The sequence below is a fragment of the Setaria viridis genome, chromosome 5 (genome assembly GCF_005286985.2).
Source record: "Setaria viridis chromosome 5, Setaria_viridis_v4.0, whole genome shotgun sequence".
NCBI classification, from domain to species: Eukaryota; Viridiplantae; Streptophyta; class Magnoliopsida; order Poales; family Poaceae; genus Setaria; species Setaria viridis.
Genome location: NC_048267.2, coordinates 45,306,260 through 45,321,483, shown reverse-complemented (window position 1 = coordinate 45,321,483; position 15,224 = coordinate 45,306,260). Strand labels below are relative to the sequence as shown.

Below are 15,224 nucleotides of genomic sequence, written 5' to 3'. Positions count from 1 at the left end.
GAAACTCCAATTGCGTGTCAGTTCTTTTCACAAATGGCCATTTGGCCCTTCCATCGTTTCATTTCAGTTCACCGGTCATTATTCAGTCAGTCAGTATGCCGCTTCGTCTTGCTTGATGCCCCTCTTACAGCTTTGGGCCCATCTGTAAGCCTCGACCTGGAGCTGCTGCCCCTCATCACACAGTCGCTGGCGCGGTCAGGTTCTGGAGGCAGAGGGCTACACAGCTCCACGCGCGCAGGGTGCCGAGGGAGACCTGCTGCAGCCTGCAGCAGGAGTGGCAGCGCGCCCTCGTCGGTCGTCGCGGAACCACGGGAGGAGGTCCGGGAATGCGGCTAGGTTCCGGAGCGCCCCAACCGCCGTGGCCTGGGTGGCGGATGTCCTGCCCGTGCAGGCAACGAGTAGCGTTGCGGGCGGCGCTGCTCCCGCTCACGGTCGCGTCGTGGGACGCCGCGGCAGCCCGGCACCGCCGGACTCTAGCACGCGGCAGAGGTGGGGCACAATTTGCACAACGACGGCGGAGGCGTGGCGGACTGCTGCGAGTCTGCAACACCAGGAATTGGCACGCTGTGTCCGAGGACACGAAGACGGCAAGCACGGAGACAGCCCACTCGCGGGAGGACGGGAGGAGTCGAGCCGCGCCGCCAGCGGGAACACGGCGCTGGCGAGGGCGGCCGACAGCGCAGCGAGCGAAGTTGGACGGCCGGCTGGGGTCCCCGAACTCCGGAGGCTGAGCCCAAGATGAAGAAGAGTGCAGGCCGGAGCGATGAGCGGCGTCAGCTAGACGAAATCGTGCGAGGCAGAGAGAAGAGAAGGGGAGTAGAAGGCGAAAATGGACATTTCGGCACGCCGTGAGCTCCCGTTCCCACTGAACAAAATTGAACTGATGGCACCAGTGGCGTCAGAACTTTTCTAGTGGTACATATGGAATTACAAACTTTTTTTAGTGGTGTATAAGGAATTGCCTCAATATACTATCGGTTTGCAAGTTCATTTTTGTGCTCGTTAGTGTGACTGTTCTCGGTGGTCCTGGCTGGGACGTTTGAATTTGAATTGTTGAACACTAGCTAGTTTTGGGTGGGATACGAATAATAGTTGCACCCGTCATTAAAATTCAAGTTGAATTCAGAGCAAGTAGAGCTGAAAGATCTGAGCGTGAGGATCAACTGAACTGATGCAGCTGACGGTACACCAATCATCGCAATCATACAACTAAGTTACCCCCTTCAAGTCAGTCAAGAAATGCGAAGTGCAATCATCGGTCGAAACGGATGGACTTGCCCAAGCGGTGCAAGTGCAACCATGCGTTGCTAATTTTCACAGTTCCGGTCGTTCTGTTGACTTTCACTGCTACCTTGTTACGCATGAAGAAAAATCTCTAATAATTCCAGGTGAACTGAAGCCTACTGCTAGGCACAGACACTACTAGTAGTGAGCTCTAGTGGCCCTGTCAACCCGAGTCCCGGGAGCAGCGAGTAGCTAGCAACCTGCACTACGTACACTGCTGCAGCCTGCAGAGTGCCTTTAGACAACGCACGATGTCTCCTCGCTCCGCCGCCGAGCTCGAGCTGCCCGTCGCCGACGCCGACCGAGCGCGGCTGCAGCAGCTCGGATACAAGCAGGAGCTCAAGCGCGGCCTCTCGTACGTGTTCTGCACACCATGTAGTTTCGTTCCAGGTCCCTCGAGCAATTTCTTACCCAGCTGGGTCTCACGTCGTCGTAGCCTCCTCTCCAACTTCGCCTTCTCCTTCTCCATCATCTCCGTGCTGGCGGGCGTGACGACGACCTACAACACCGGCCTGCGCTACGGCGGGCCGGCGTCCATGACGCTGGGCTGGCTCGTCGTGGCGGCGTTCAACGGCTGCGTGGCGCTGTCCATGGCGGAGATCTGCTCGGCGTACCCGACCTCCGGCGGGCTCTACTACTGGAGCGCCAAGCTCGCCGGCGAGGACTGGGCGCCTCTCGCTTCCTGGGTCACCGGATGGTAACGCACGACTCCGTTTTTTTATCCACCTGTTGAATTAGGATACCTTTTCGTTTTATTTATGTTACTTTCACAGTGAAGACGACAAAAATGACGTTTTCTCTAATGATCGTCCGTCAAGTACTAGTTACTATGTTTAATCCTGTGTCATGTTGCGCAGGTTCAACATCGTGGGCCAGGTACGCTTTCATTTCACCGAATCCATCAGCTGCTAGCTACAATTCTTAGGCAGGCAGCCAACTTGGACTAGGTTCCAGTGTTACGTCTGCTTGATCTTTTGAGTCAAAGGTGTAGACTAATTAAGCATTGAACTGTAAAATTAAAATTACAACGCATAGCCAATGCAAAGACACCATATATGGTAACGGATCATCCAGTTAGACGTACGGTTCTCTCTAAAAGATATTTTTTCGTGAAAAGGTTGCCTCTAAAAATGAACATCCAAGATTTTTGGTATACTCATCAGTAGCGTGCCGTAACAGCAGTCAGCAACTACTGCAGCTGAGCTCAATGCAGTCAAGTTGAGCAGAACTGTCCTCTGGCCGCTAGTGCACGTCATTCCACTGGCATGTCTCCGATTCTCTACCTGAATCATTGGAAGACTGAAGCATGGGATTATCTGAATCGTTATTAGTCAGGAGTCAGGACATGACTCATGAGTCCATTGACACTCTACTTTCTTTGGGTAACCTGTCACACACACAGTGGGCTTGCACCGCGAGCGTGGACTTCTCGCTAGCACAGTTCGTCCAGGTGATCGTCTTGCTTAGCACCGGCGGAGCCAATGGTGGCGGATACATGGCCTCCAAGTACGTCGTGCTGGCCATCTACTGCGCCATCTTGATCCTACACGGGCTGATCAACAGCCTCTCTATCCACTGGCTGGCATGGTTTGGCCAACTTGGAGCCTTCTGGAATCTTGCAGGTATGTGGAAATGGATTCTTTTTTTCTTCTTCTTATATTTTCATCTACGAGCATGTGTGGATGCACCCACACATACACGATGGTTACGGTGACATGATCATAACGCAGGTGTATTTGCCTTGACGGTATTGGTTCCGGCGGTTGCTAAGGAGAGGGCAAGCATGGAGTTTGTTTTCACTCACTGCTACACCGACAATGGTGTGGGGATCCACAGCAAGGTTTATACACTAGCCATTGGTTTGCTGACAAGCCAATACTCCCTCCTCGGATACGACACATCCGCCCACATGGTAAATAGTAGTAAATCCTCATGGTTGCTCTGTTGAATTTCAAATGTAACTCTAAGATTTCATCTCCGTGTGCGTGCGCCCGGTTGACCCGCGAAACGTTTTTCCTTCTTAATACAAAATACGCAGGCTAGTAGTAACACACAAGATAAATACGCAGGCTAGTAGTAACACACAAGATATTAGTTGAAGGTTGAAGATTACTTTGATCCTTGTATTTTTTTACGAATAAATGCAGTCCGAGGAGACGAAGAACGCGGCCTGGAGTGGCCCAATGGGGATCGTCGTCTCAGTTGCCCTGTCGAGCGTCTTCGGATGGATCTACCTGGTGTCCCTAACATCCATCGTCACCGACATCCCCTTCCTCCTGGACCCAAACAACGACGCCGGCGGGAACGCCATCGCCCAGGCCCTGTACAGTATTTTCCACAGGAGGTTCGGCAGCGGCGTCGGGGGGATCGCCTGCTTGGCCGCCATGGCCGTCGCCATATTCCTCTGCGGCACGGCGTCGGTGACCAGCAACTCAAGGTGCACGATCGCATGCTAACAAAAGAAACTAAGGGTAAAACATGGCCACTAATGCAGTACTGCAAGTGCATTTATGCAGGATGGGGTACGCCTTCTCGAGAGACGGCGCGATGCCGTTCTCGCGTGTCTGGTACCAGGTGAACAAGCAGGAGGTGCCGCTCAACGTCGTGTGGCTCTCCGTCTCGATGGCGTTCGTCATGGCCCTCACGGTCGTGTGATTTCGTCTCTCTAGAACTACATGCCACGATGTAGGTAGAAAAAAAAATATGTTCATGTCGTTTCATCACGTTTCTGTTGATGAACAATGGCAGTCGCTGGGGAGCCAGGTGGCGTTCCAGGCGATGGTGTCCATCACGACGCTGGGGATGTACATCGCCTACGCGCTGCCCATCTTCTTCCGCGTAACGGCGGCCCGGAGCTCGTTCGTGCCGGGGCCGTTCCACCTCGGGAGGTACGGCGTCGCCGTCGGCTGGGTCGCCGTGGCCTGGGTGGCCCTCGTCACCGTGCTCTTCTGCCTGCCGGTGGCGTACCCCGTCGCCGTGGGCAACTTCAACTACACGCCGGCGGCCGTCGGGGGCGTGCTGCTGCTCAGCCTCGCCGCGTGGGCGCTGCACGCCCGGTTCTGGTTCCGAGGGCCCGTCACCAACGTCGACGCGTGAGGTGGCCACTACCGCTTGTGCTCTAACGTTTGTTTCATCAGTCAGGGTCTGCAGCTGCGATTCCATGGCTTTTTATGTATTGATTGTGTTGCGTGGTGATGTATGATCATGCGCGTGCCATGGAAGTGATTGTCGAGTCCACTCATCGATCTTCTTTAATGACTTATTAATCTTTTCTTTAGACAGCAAAATCGGCTGGAAAACATCCATTTTACTCCCCTCACCTATACTTTATCCGCTCAACCCCATGAACAAAATTTTGACTTACTTTACTCCCTTGAACTGTTTCATTTGTCCAATCTACCTCTAATTAGATTTCTCTTTTTTGTTTCTCTCTACACGAGTTGAATTTTGTGAGCAGATATCAAACATGATGCTTTATGTTAAAAATTATACTAAGAATTTTTTTATGGTTATTTTCATAGGTTAGGAATATTTAATACGAAATTGATCTTAGATATATAAAACTGTATGAAAAGTAATCATGAAAAAATTCTAATATATTTTTCTAATGTCGACAAAATATGAAATTAAAACTCAACTTTTACGTGAAGAAATAGAAAATAATAAATATAATTAGGGCAGATTGAATCAAATGGAATAGTTTAGATGAGTAAAATGAGCCTAAATTTTCTTCAAAGGGTTAAGCGGACAAAATAAACAAGTAAGGGGAGTAAAATGAACTTAATATCTAAAGTCAAAACCAAGCAAGGCCCAAGGGTGCTGCTGCCCAGCGATCGCTCGTAAGTAGGCCAAGGCCAATGGCCTGTGAGCATCCCAGTCTGGATTCGGCCCATTAACGTAACAGGACTCGCACTAGCTAGATAATGGCGCTACGACCAACTGACGTGTGCGATCATGTCATCCGTCTTTTACGTCGTCCTCCATTTTCCAAGGATGGAAGTGGAAATACTTGCTACCTTGAAGCATGTCATGGTTACAGCCAGTACACGGCGTATCGCCGCCTACTTACGAGCTGACGGTTCGGACTAAAATTCAGTACATATCACATCAAATGTTTAGATACTAATTAGGAGTATTACATATATATTAATTCTAAAGCTAATTATAAATACAGATGGAGTTTATAATTAGCTTGTTTAGTTCTTCTAATTAGCTAATTAGCATCCGAAGATTCGATACGAAACTTTAACTTAAGATCAAGCACCCCGAGTCAAAGCATGTCGAATCATACGAAAGGGATTCGCTGGACTTAGCTTGCACGTGCTGGCCATCCCGTGGCGATTTCAGTCGCTTCTGCTGACTGCTACTGCATCTACTACGACAGAACGGCACTGACCCTGTCAACCGGAGACTATAGAGACGAGAGCATACTCTGTCGCCGCAGCCGCAGAGGGCGATGGGCACCGTCGAGGCCGGGCTGCCCGCGGCCGATCATCCGGCCGCCGACGCCGACCGGGCGCGGCTGCAGCAGCTGGGATACAAGCAGGAGCTCAAGCGCGGCCTCTCGTAAGTTTCTGCACAGCAAGCTCAAGCAGTTTCATCAGTTCGTTCCTTCTTCTTGTCGCTTCTGATCCCGTTCCAATTTTTCTAACAACCGTATGGATTTCCTGCTAGTGTTGTTTCCAACTTCGCCTTCTCCTTCGCTATCATCTCCGTGCTGACGGGCGTCACCACGACGTACAACACCGGTCTGCGCTACGGCGGCCCGGCGTCCATGACGCTGGGCTGGCTCGTCGTGGCCACGTTCAACGGCTGCGTCGCCTTGTCCATGGCGGAGATTTGCTCGGCGTACCCGACCTCCGGCGGCCTCTACTACTGGAGCGCCAAGCTCGCCGGCAAGGATTGGGCGCCCCTCGCTTCCTGGATCACCGGATGGTACTACGTTCTCTTCAGATTTCGTTTTTTCTCGCATCAAATCTCGCGCCAAGTAATAAGGAACAATCAAATTCAGATATGCTTCCACTTATCGTCTGAGACCATCCGGACGGTTTAAGGGAGCGTTTAGATACTTAGATGCTAAAATTTAGCAATATCACATCGGAGTTCGAATGCTAATTAGGAGGACTAAACATGAGCTAATTATAAAACTAATTACAGAACCCTGTGCTAATTCGCGAGACGAATCTATTAAGCCTAATTAATTCATCATTAGCAAATAGTTACTGTAGCACCATATTGTCAAATCATGAACTAATTAGGCTAATAGATTCGTCTCGCGAATTAGATTCCAGCAATTAGTTTTTTAATTAGCCTATGTTTAATACTTCTGATTAGCATCCAAACATTCGATGTGACAGGTGCTAAACTTTAGCACGGGGTATCCAAACGGACCTAATTCTGCTGTTTTCATCCATGATGGCAAGGATGACGCCTGTTTTACAAGTTCTAATTAAGTTTTATCTTGTGCCCTGTTTTACAGGTTCAACATTGTGGGACAGGTACTACTCTACACTCCAACCTCACAGGATCCGTAATCTTTGGACATGACCTGCTGTGCAGACATTAGTTTACTATACTGTAATCAGGACGCTGACTGACACTCTGTTTCCTCTGATGACGTGCAGTGGGCTTGCACCACGAGCGTGGATTTCTCGTTGGCGCAGCTTATCCAGGTGATGATCCTGCTTAGCACCGGCGGAGCCAACGGCGGCGGCTACCTCGCCTCCAAGTACGTCGTGCTGGCCATCTACACCGCCATCCTGATCGTGCATGGCCTCATCAACAGCCTGCCCATCCAGTGGCTTTCTTGGTTTGGGCAGCTCGGAGCTTTCTGGAACGTAGCAGGTACGTCCAAGACCAACGATCATATATAGTTCTATGATTGTTAATTTCAGGACTTGGGATCGATGGTGATCTGACTAAATTGCAGGTGTCTTTCTCCTGGTGATCTTGATCCCATCGGTGGCGAAGGAGAGGGCGAGCGCGGAGTTCATCTTTACCCACTTCAACACACAGAACACCTTGGGGATCCACAGCAAGCCTTACATCCTAGCCGTGGGCTTGCTCATGAGCCAGTACTCCAGCATCGGATACGACACATCTGTTCACATGGTAAAGAAAATAAAATCGTGGATGCCACAAGCATGTTCCGCGTCATCATCGATCACATTTCAAATCATTTTGTCGCTCTGACATCCGATTACACAAGTGCAGACGGAGGAGACCAAGAACGCGGACTGGAACGGGCCGATGGGGATCGTCAGCTCCGTCGCACTGTCCAGCATTTTCGGATGGATTTACCTGCTGGCTCTGACGTCGGTCATGACTGACATCCCCTACTTCCTGGACACTAGCAACGACGCCGGCGGGTATGCCATTGCCCAGGCTCTGTACACCACCTTTCACCGGAGGTACGGCAGCGGCGTCGGGGGTATCGTCTGCCTGGGCATCATCGCCGTCGCCGTCTTCCTCTGCGGCACCGCCTGCGTGACCAGCAACTCGAGGATGGGGTATGCCTTCTCCAGGGACGGGGCGATGCCGTTCTCGCATGTTTGGCATCGGGTGAACAAGCAGGAGGTGCCCCTGAACGTCGTCTGGCTCTCCGTGTCCGTGGCGTTCGTCATGGCCCTCACGGTGCGTGGAATCTCATCTCTGAACTGCAACCGATTACACCACACAAGCATGAATATAATATGCAATCAGTCCTATCTGCTTCTCTTCTCGACAGTCGCTGGGGAGCCAGGTGGCGTTCCAGGCCATGGTGTCCATCACCACGCTCGGTCTCTACATCTCCTACGCGCTGCCCATCATCTTCCGCGTGACGACGGCCCGGAAATCCTTCGTTCCAGGGCCGTTTCACCTCGGGAGATACGGGGTCGCCGTCGGCTCGGCCGCCGTCCTCTGGGTGGCCCTCGTCACCGTGCTGTTCTGCCTGCCGGTGGCGTACCCCGTCGCCAAGGACAACTTCAACTACACGCCGGCGGCCGTCGGGGGCGTGCTGCTGCTCACCGTCGGCGCGTGGGTGCTTCACGCCCGGTTCTGGTTCCGAGGGCCCGTCACCAACGTCGGCGAGGCGTAAGGTGGTTGTGCCTGTGCGCGTGCGGCCTAACAGTGTGGTGATGTGTATGAGAATTGAGATCATGAACACGCTGTACCATCGATTTGCTTCGTTTCGTTTGAATCATTTCTGCCTCGTCGAGTTCACTTGGAGTCCCAGTATGGATTAGGACCTTCTCGGAAAGAAATGCTTACAGGTAATGACTACAAGTACAGTGCATAGGCATCGCTCATCGCAATCACAGGCGCATCCCCTTCAGTCAAAAGATCCAGAATCCAATCATATGAAAAGGGATGTTAATTAGCACTCTGACATGCCGGAACGAGGCAACCATTCGAGATTTCCACTCTTTCCGTTGACTCCTTGGGCATCTAAGATTAGCTTTAATTAAGAAGCTAATAATTTAAGCGCCATGGAACTGTCACCCTGTCCTATCAGCTAGAGTAGTGGTGCAGTACTTCTATCAGGAAGCAAAGAGCAGCAACATTCGGTCGTCTGCCTGCGGCATCAGGCAGGCCACCAGCGGAGAGGATGACGACGATGGCCGTGCCTCGCTGCTCCCTGCAGGAGCTCCCCGTTGCCGACGCGGCGGCGGCCGATCCAGACCGCGCCCGGCTGCACCAACTGGGCTACAAGCAGGAGCTCAAGCGCGGCCTCTCGTAAGTGCTTCGACGATCCCCATGCCATGCGCTAGCGCGCTACCTCTCCTCTTTTTTTTTTTCCCGCTTAATCCTGAGTGTTTTCATATGTGGATAGCGTCCTCTCCAACTTCGCTCTGTCCTTCTCGATCATCTCCGTGATGATGGGCGTGACGACGACGTACAACACCGGCCTGCGCTACGGCGGCCCGGCCTCCATGACGCTGGGCTGGCTCGTCGTGTCCGCCTTGAACGGCTGCGTCGCGCTGTCCATGGCGGAGATCTGCTCGGCGTACCCGACCTCTGGCGGGCTTTACTACTGGAGCGCCAAGCTCGCCGGCAAGGAATGGGCTCCCCTCGCGTCCTGGGTCACTGGATGGTACGTTCTGTTCATAATTTTCTACTCCCTCCGTTTCAAATTGCAGGTATTTTTACCATTTTTAGTTTATAGATGTTCGTAAGTGCATCTAAACATGTATTATATTTAGATGCATACAAATATCTAGAAAAGTTTAACGGTCTACAATTTGGGAGGAGGGACTGATATTAATCTCATTTTACCGTGTTGTATATATAGTTGGCGAAAAAAATACCTATACATTTACAATAGATAATCTTGTGCCCAGTATAAGAAACGAACAATTATATCACACAATGCTTCTGTATTTATTTATTTAAAAAATATATTACATACATAGACGTTTATATACACGCACGCAAACTCACCACTATAATTCTTAGATTAAATTCATAAAAATAAGAACACCTATAGTGAGTCGATGACTCAAATTCAAAAAGGTAGGTTTGTTTCAACATAAGAAACCTACTATCTGAACTACGGTGAAATCAGTTCCCGTATTTTGTGGTTGGTAATGCCAAATTAAAAGAAACTTTTAGCTAGCCTGTCTAATCAAGTTTATATCTTGTTTCTTGTGTCATGCAGGTTCAACATTGTGGGGCAGGTACGCGCCAGGTCCTTGGGAAAACCATAAAGTCTTCCCATGATTTGTTTTGGTGCCTACTATTTATATTTATATGCTAGCTAGTATACTATATTATTGGTCATGCTCTCGTGTTTGGACTGCCGTCTGGCTGCACCTATTAGCATCCTGGCATGTGGCATTGTTGTTTCCATACGCAAGCCGGCAGGCCGTACTTTCAGGTTTTATTTGGTTATTAGGTTTGTCAACTTTCAAGAGTCTGAAAATTCCTTGACGCCCTTTCAAAAAACAGGAATTCCTTATCTGACACTTGAAGATGAGTTAATTCCTTTCTTGATCCTAAATTTTTGTCCTTCCTAATATAACACCAACTTCTAGATTTCATTCCTTATTTGACATTTTCGTCACTTGTGTTAGTCAAGTCAGGTGAAATGATCTCCAAATCACCTCCAAAAATTATAAATTTTTTTTAGTGATACAACAAATGTATGAACCCATATTTATTAAAAGGACAAGTATACCTTTATGATTTTAAAATTAAAATTCACTAACTTAGGCTACCTTTATAAGTTATCTGAATTTTTATGGCACCAAAACACTTTTAAAAATTATAAAAAATAATTAACATTTCTCACATCAAATGCTGGAACTTATTAAATTATTTCCTAACAAAACTTACATAGAGAATTATGAAGAGCCATAAATTTGGAAAAATTTAAAAGAGCCTTGTAATTATCTATGTAACTTATTATAGAAAATAATTTTATAAATGACTCCATCTCATGTAAGGAATATTATTTGTTTTTCCATAATTTTTGGAAAGTATTTTGGTACCATAAAAAATCAAATATACTTCAAAAGTAATCAGATTGGGTGAATTTTAATTTGAAAATGGCAAAGGTACGTGTTCATTTTTAAGCAAAAATGGACTCATCTTCATTTGTTCTATTATCAAGAAAAGTTTTATGAATTTTGGAGGTGGTTGTTTTGTTCGACTTATGTGACAAAAGTGAGAAAATATCAAATAAGTAATAAAAGATAGAACTCAGTGTCGTATTAGGGATGGAAAATTTTTCAGTGTCAAGAAAGAATTTTTGTCATCTTCTAGTATCAAATAAGGAATTTTCTTGAAAATCCTTCAGTGGCTCAGTCTGCCAGTCACATATCACTCTAATTATGTGGCTTATAATTGCAATATTAATAATTGGACATTTAGAATTTTGATGTTGATCTAACGGTTGAAAATCTGATCGAGGTAGTTCGCTCTCAATCCTTTACTAGTGGTATGGTACCTAAGCCATATGCAAGCGCATGAGTTGCAGGCACTAAGCATATTATATTGTTTTCTTCCTGTCAGGACAAAGCATGGCGTTGTACCCAACGATATCATCTCCCAAAATGAAATTTGTTCATATTTTTTTTCTTTGTTTGTTTTTCCTTTTTGCAAGTCACTCACCCACCACAGTGCCTCAAGCCCTCAATGTTGATAGTGGGCACATTGCCTAGTATGAATGGGAGGTTTGAACTCAAATGGACATATATTAATAGGATGCTAGGAATTTGTGATGAGATGAAAATAGTCAGAATTTCAGCTTTACGATCTAAATATTTTGAAATAATTAAAATGGTTAGAATTCAAAAGTTTGACTGCAACATTGACCATTTCCTTGACAAGAGCTAGGGAGCAATTAATCAATGCATTAATCATGTTTGTTAATTAACCTTGTTGGTTGAACTGTCACACACAGTGGGCTGGTACCACGAGCGTGGACTTCTCTTTGGCACAGCTCGTCCAAGTGATCATCCTGCTCGGCACCGGGGGACTCAACGGCGGCGGCTACATGGCGTCCAAGTTCGTCGTGCTGGCCATCTATGGTGCCGTCCTGGTCATACACGGACTAATGAACGGCCTCCCTATCCAGTGGCTGGCACGGTTTGGCCATCTAGGCGCATTTTGGAATACCGCAGGTATACCTTATTTCTCACAAATACACGCAGGATTTGAATTTGGATTTATATATTCATAATGCATGTTAGGTGTATTTGTTCTGGTGATCTTGATTCCGGCGGTGGCTAAGGAAAGGGCAAGCTCGGAGTTCATCTTCACACATTTCAACACAGACAATGGCATGGGGATCCACAACAAGGCTTACATTCTTGCCGTTGGGTTGCTGATGAGCCAGTACTCTGTCATCGGCTACGACGCGTCTGCACACATGGTAAGCACTGCACCTGCACGCATGGCGTACACATCAAACTGCTAATCGATCGCTCCGTTTACAAGTGCAGACAGAGGAGACGAAGAACGCGGCCTGGAGCGGGCCGATGGGGCTAGTCACCGCGGTCGCTCTGTCGAGCGTGTTCGGATGGATTTACCTACTCGCTCTGACATCACTGGTGACGGACATCCCGTACCTCCTGGACCCCGGCAACGACGCCGGCGGGTACGCCGTCGCGCAGGCTCTGCACGACGCCTTCCATAGGCGGTACGGCAGCGGCGTCGGAGGGCTCCTGTGCTTGGGAGTCATCGCGGTCACCACCTTCCTCTGCGGCTCTGCGTGCGTAACCAGCAACTCGAGGATGGGGTATGCCTTCTCCAGGGACGGGGCGATGCCGTTCTCGCGTGTCTGGTACCGGGTGAACAAGCAGGAGGTGCCCTTGAACGTCGTCTGGCTCTCCGTGGCTGTGGCATTCATCATGGCACTCACGGTATGTGATCCAGCTCATATCTGAACTTCAAGTGGTCACATTAGTGTACAGCACACCATACATGCCATGTCAAAAAAGAACATGATCCATCTCGACCATTTTGTGCTTCTTCCTGACAGTCGCTGGGGAGCCAGGTGGCGTTCCAGGCAATGCTGTCCGTTGCGACCGTTGGGAATTACATCGCCTACGGGCTGCCCATCTTCTTCCGTGTGACCGCTGCCCGGAAATCCTTCGTTCCGGGGCCGTTTCACCTCGGAAGATATGGCCTCCTCATCGGTTGGGTCGCCGTCGCCTGGGTGGCCCTCGTCACCGTGCTCTTCTCCCTGCCGGTGGCGTACCCCGTCGCGGAGGACAACTTCAACTACACGCCGGTTCTCGTCGGGGGCGTGCTGTTGCTCAGTGTCGGCTCCTGGGTGCTCCACGCCCGGTTCTGGTTCCAAGGACCCATCACCAATGTTTCTTAGAGAACAGGAGGGGCAAGCCCCTACTGATTATATGTTAATAGGACAAAAAACCAAAAAAAGTTTCAGAGTATGACAAACAAAACATGAATAAAGAAGAGCTAAAACTAAAACAATAGACAGGTTTCATGAAAATTACAAAGATTGCACCCAATCAGTCATAGCAGGAATCAAAGCAGGACGTGCTCTATGGAGTAGTAAGGAGAATTCAAATTTGAATTTCCTTTTGCACAAGTCCACCGAGGGATCAATGCCATTAAACATCCAATTGTTCCTTATTGTCCAGATGCTCCAAGTCATCAGAATAATGATTTTCATGAAGAAAGGTATCACAAGCTTATCCTTGATGAGCCTGAATATTTGCAAGACCGGCCTAGTGGTGGTTACAGAAACTCCAATTAAGTTCTAATAGGCCTTGGCAAAATTACATCATAGAAAGAGATGTACCATTGTCTCCCTCTTCTGTAAAATGCATAAATCACAAGCATAGGAATTGAGGTCCATACGCTTTCTTCGGAGAAGATCTCTTGTATTGAGGCGATCCTTAGCAATAACCAAATGAAAACCTTGCATTTCATCTGACATTTGGACTTCCAGATCTAACGATATGTGGCCCTCTGTCCAATTAAAGCTTTATACACTTTAGATGTTGAGAACAAGGTATTTCCCCAAATGTACGTCCAATGATCTATCCCATCCACAAATGATATGTTAATGCTCTTGAGCTTGAGCTGTGAGAGGAAGGTTAAACTTTTGGATGAGTTCTGGCATATTGACAGCAGCTTTGAAGGTGATGTTGGAATTTATGGCAAAGGAGAAAAGTTTAGGATAAGTTTGTCAAGGCACAGTTCCATTCCAAAGATCCTTCCAAAAGAGTACTGTGGAACCATCTCCGACTGTCACTAAGGCAATGTCTTTATATGCGTCCAATAATTTAGCTATATCCCTCCACTAAAAGGATCCTTTTCGGTATTGACCCAGTAGATGACCCATCACCAATGTTGACCTGTAACATGGTCTCGAATCATGGAAGCTCAGTTTCCTGCTACGGATACGGGTACGCGATTCTCCGATACGCTATTTTTTGAATAACACCGATAGGAGGATACACTAATATATATTTTTAATATAATATATAATAGAAATAAAAATTAAAATACATACATAATTTGTAAGCATCAATTAAAAGAGGTTATTGGTGTAGATGATTGCTTATATTTTATATAATAATTCATTACACCCTCTATTATTCTTCCTCGTTAGTGCGGTGAAAAAAATGTATTTATAGGTAGAATAAGGGTTTAGGGGTTCTAGGTATAGGGGAAGAATCGGCAAGGTGTCAACAAATCATCGGAATTATTTTATTTTTTAAAATATATTAAAATATTCGATACTTGTCCGACAAGTATCGAAGGATCATCAACTGACAGTATCTAATGAGTATCAATATCTGATATGAGAGCTTTCGCAAGTATCCGCACATCGTAGTTCCGACTACGAGCTGTGCAATTTGATCTGTGGTCGTATGTATACATTATGGATGTTTTGTGGCCTTGTGGTAACCAAGGTTTGGGATTTTGCTTTCCATTTTTTGTCCCAGCGAAAAACATCGAATTTGGATTGAAATATGTATCTTTTGATGAATACAACGAAATTTTGAGCAAATACTAAATTTCAGCCATGACCAAAAAGATCAAATTTTCGGCCAAAATTTTGACCACCGGTAGTAATAATCCATAATAATGGTGTATGCCACTATAGATGATCTGTTTCATCTCTTTACAAGCATGAGGAGAGATGCCCAGGCTCGTGGTCCAGTACGCCATGGGCCATGTGTTCTGAGGAAAAGAAATTCTCTCGGACTGGCCCATCAAGTAATATACGATGATTAGGAAGAGATATTAATTTAAAAAAAATAAAAATATATGGTTATTAATTCACTATGCTCTGATCACCGGTAACAATAGTAGGCATTTGATCTGTTCTATTTTATAAACAAAATACTCGCATATATCATTATAAAAATTAGCCTAAAATAATTCCCAAAATATATACTAAAATTATCCACATCCAGCATTAAAAAAATAACCCAAAGTAACCATTCACATCTTAACATAAATCGCCTACAAATGTC

At 47.4% G+C, this 15,224-nt stretch overlaps 3 protein-coding genes across 3 annotated transcripts; all 3 read left to right on the top strand.

The window, feature by feature from the left end:
* The first annotated feature begins 948 nt into the window (after positions 1-948).
* LOC117857760 (amino-acid permease BAT1 homolog) lies at positions 949-4,635 on the top strand. The gene is given in 7 exon segments (XM_072294064.1): positions 949-1,639; positions 1,721-1,981; positions 2,142-2,160; positions 2,687-2,906; positions 3,015-3,196; positions 3,432-3,721; positions 3,801-4,635. Coding segments are annotated over 7 exon segments (1,656 nt in total). The 5' UTR covers positions 949-1,535; the 3' UTR covers positions 4,381-4,635.
* Positions 4,636-5,659: 1,024 nt separating this feature from the next.
* LOC117857759 (amino-acid permease BAT1 homolog) lies at positions 5,660-8,487 on the top strand. Its single transcript, XM_034740612.2, has 7 exons — positions 5,660-5,850; positions 5,959-6,219; positions 6,764-6,782; positions 6,909-7,128; positions 7,214-7,395; positions 7,498-7,917; positions 8,012-8,487. Exons 1-7 carry the CDS (start codon positions 5,741-5,743, stop codon positions 8,360-8,362), a joined length of 1,563 nt encoding a protein of 520 aa, XP_034596503.1. The 5' UTR covers positions 5,660-5,740; the 3' UTR covers positions 8,363-8,487.
* A 145-nt stretch (positions 8,488-8,632) lies between these two features.
* On the top strand, positions 8,633-13,593 carry LOC117857757 (amino-acid permease BAT1 homolog). The gene is made up of 7 exons (XM_034740609.1): positions 8,633-9,000; positions 9,098-9,358; positions 9,923-9,941; positions 11,669-11,888; positions 11,958-12,139; positions 12,210-12,629; positions 12,749-13,593. Exons 1-7 carry the CDS (start codon positions 8,873-8,875, stop codon positions 13,091-13,093), a joined length of 1,575 nt encoding a protein of 524 aa, XP_034596500.1. The 5' UTR covers positions 8,633-8,872; the 3' UTR covers positions 13,094-13,593.
* Positions 13,594-15,224: the final 1,631 nt, after the last annotated feature.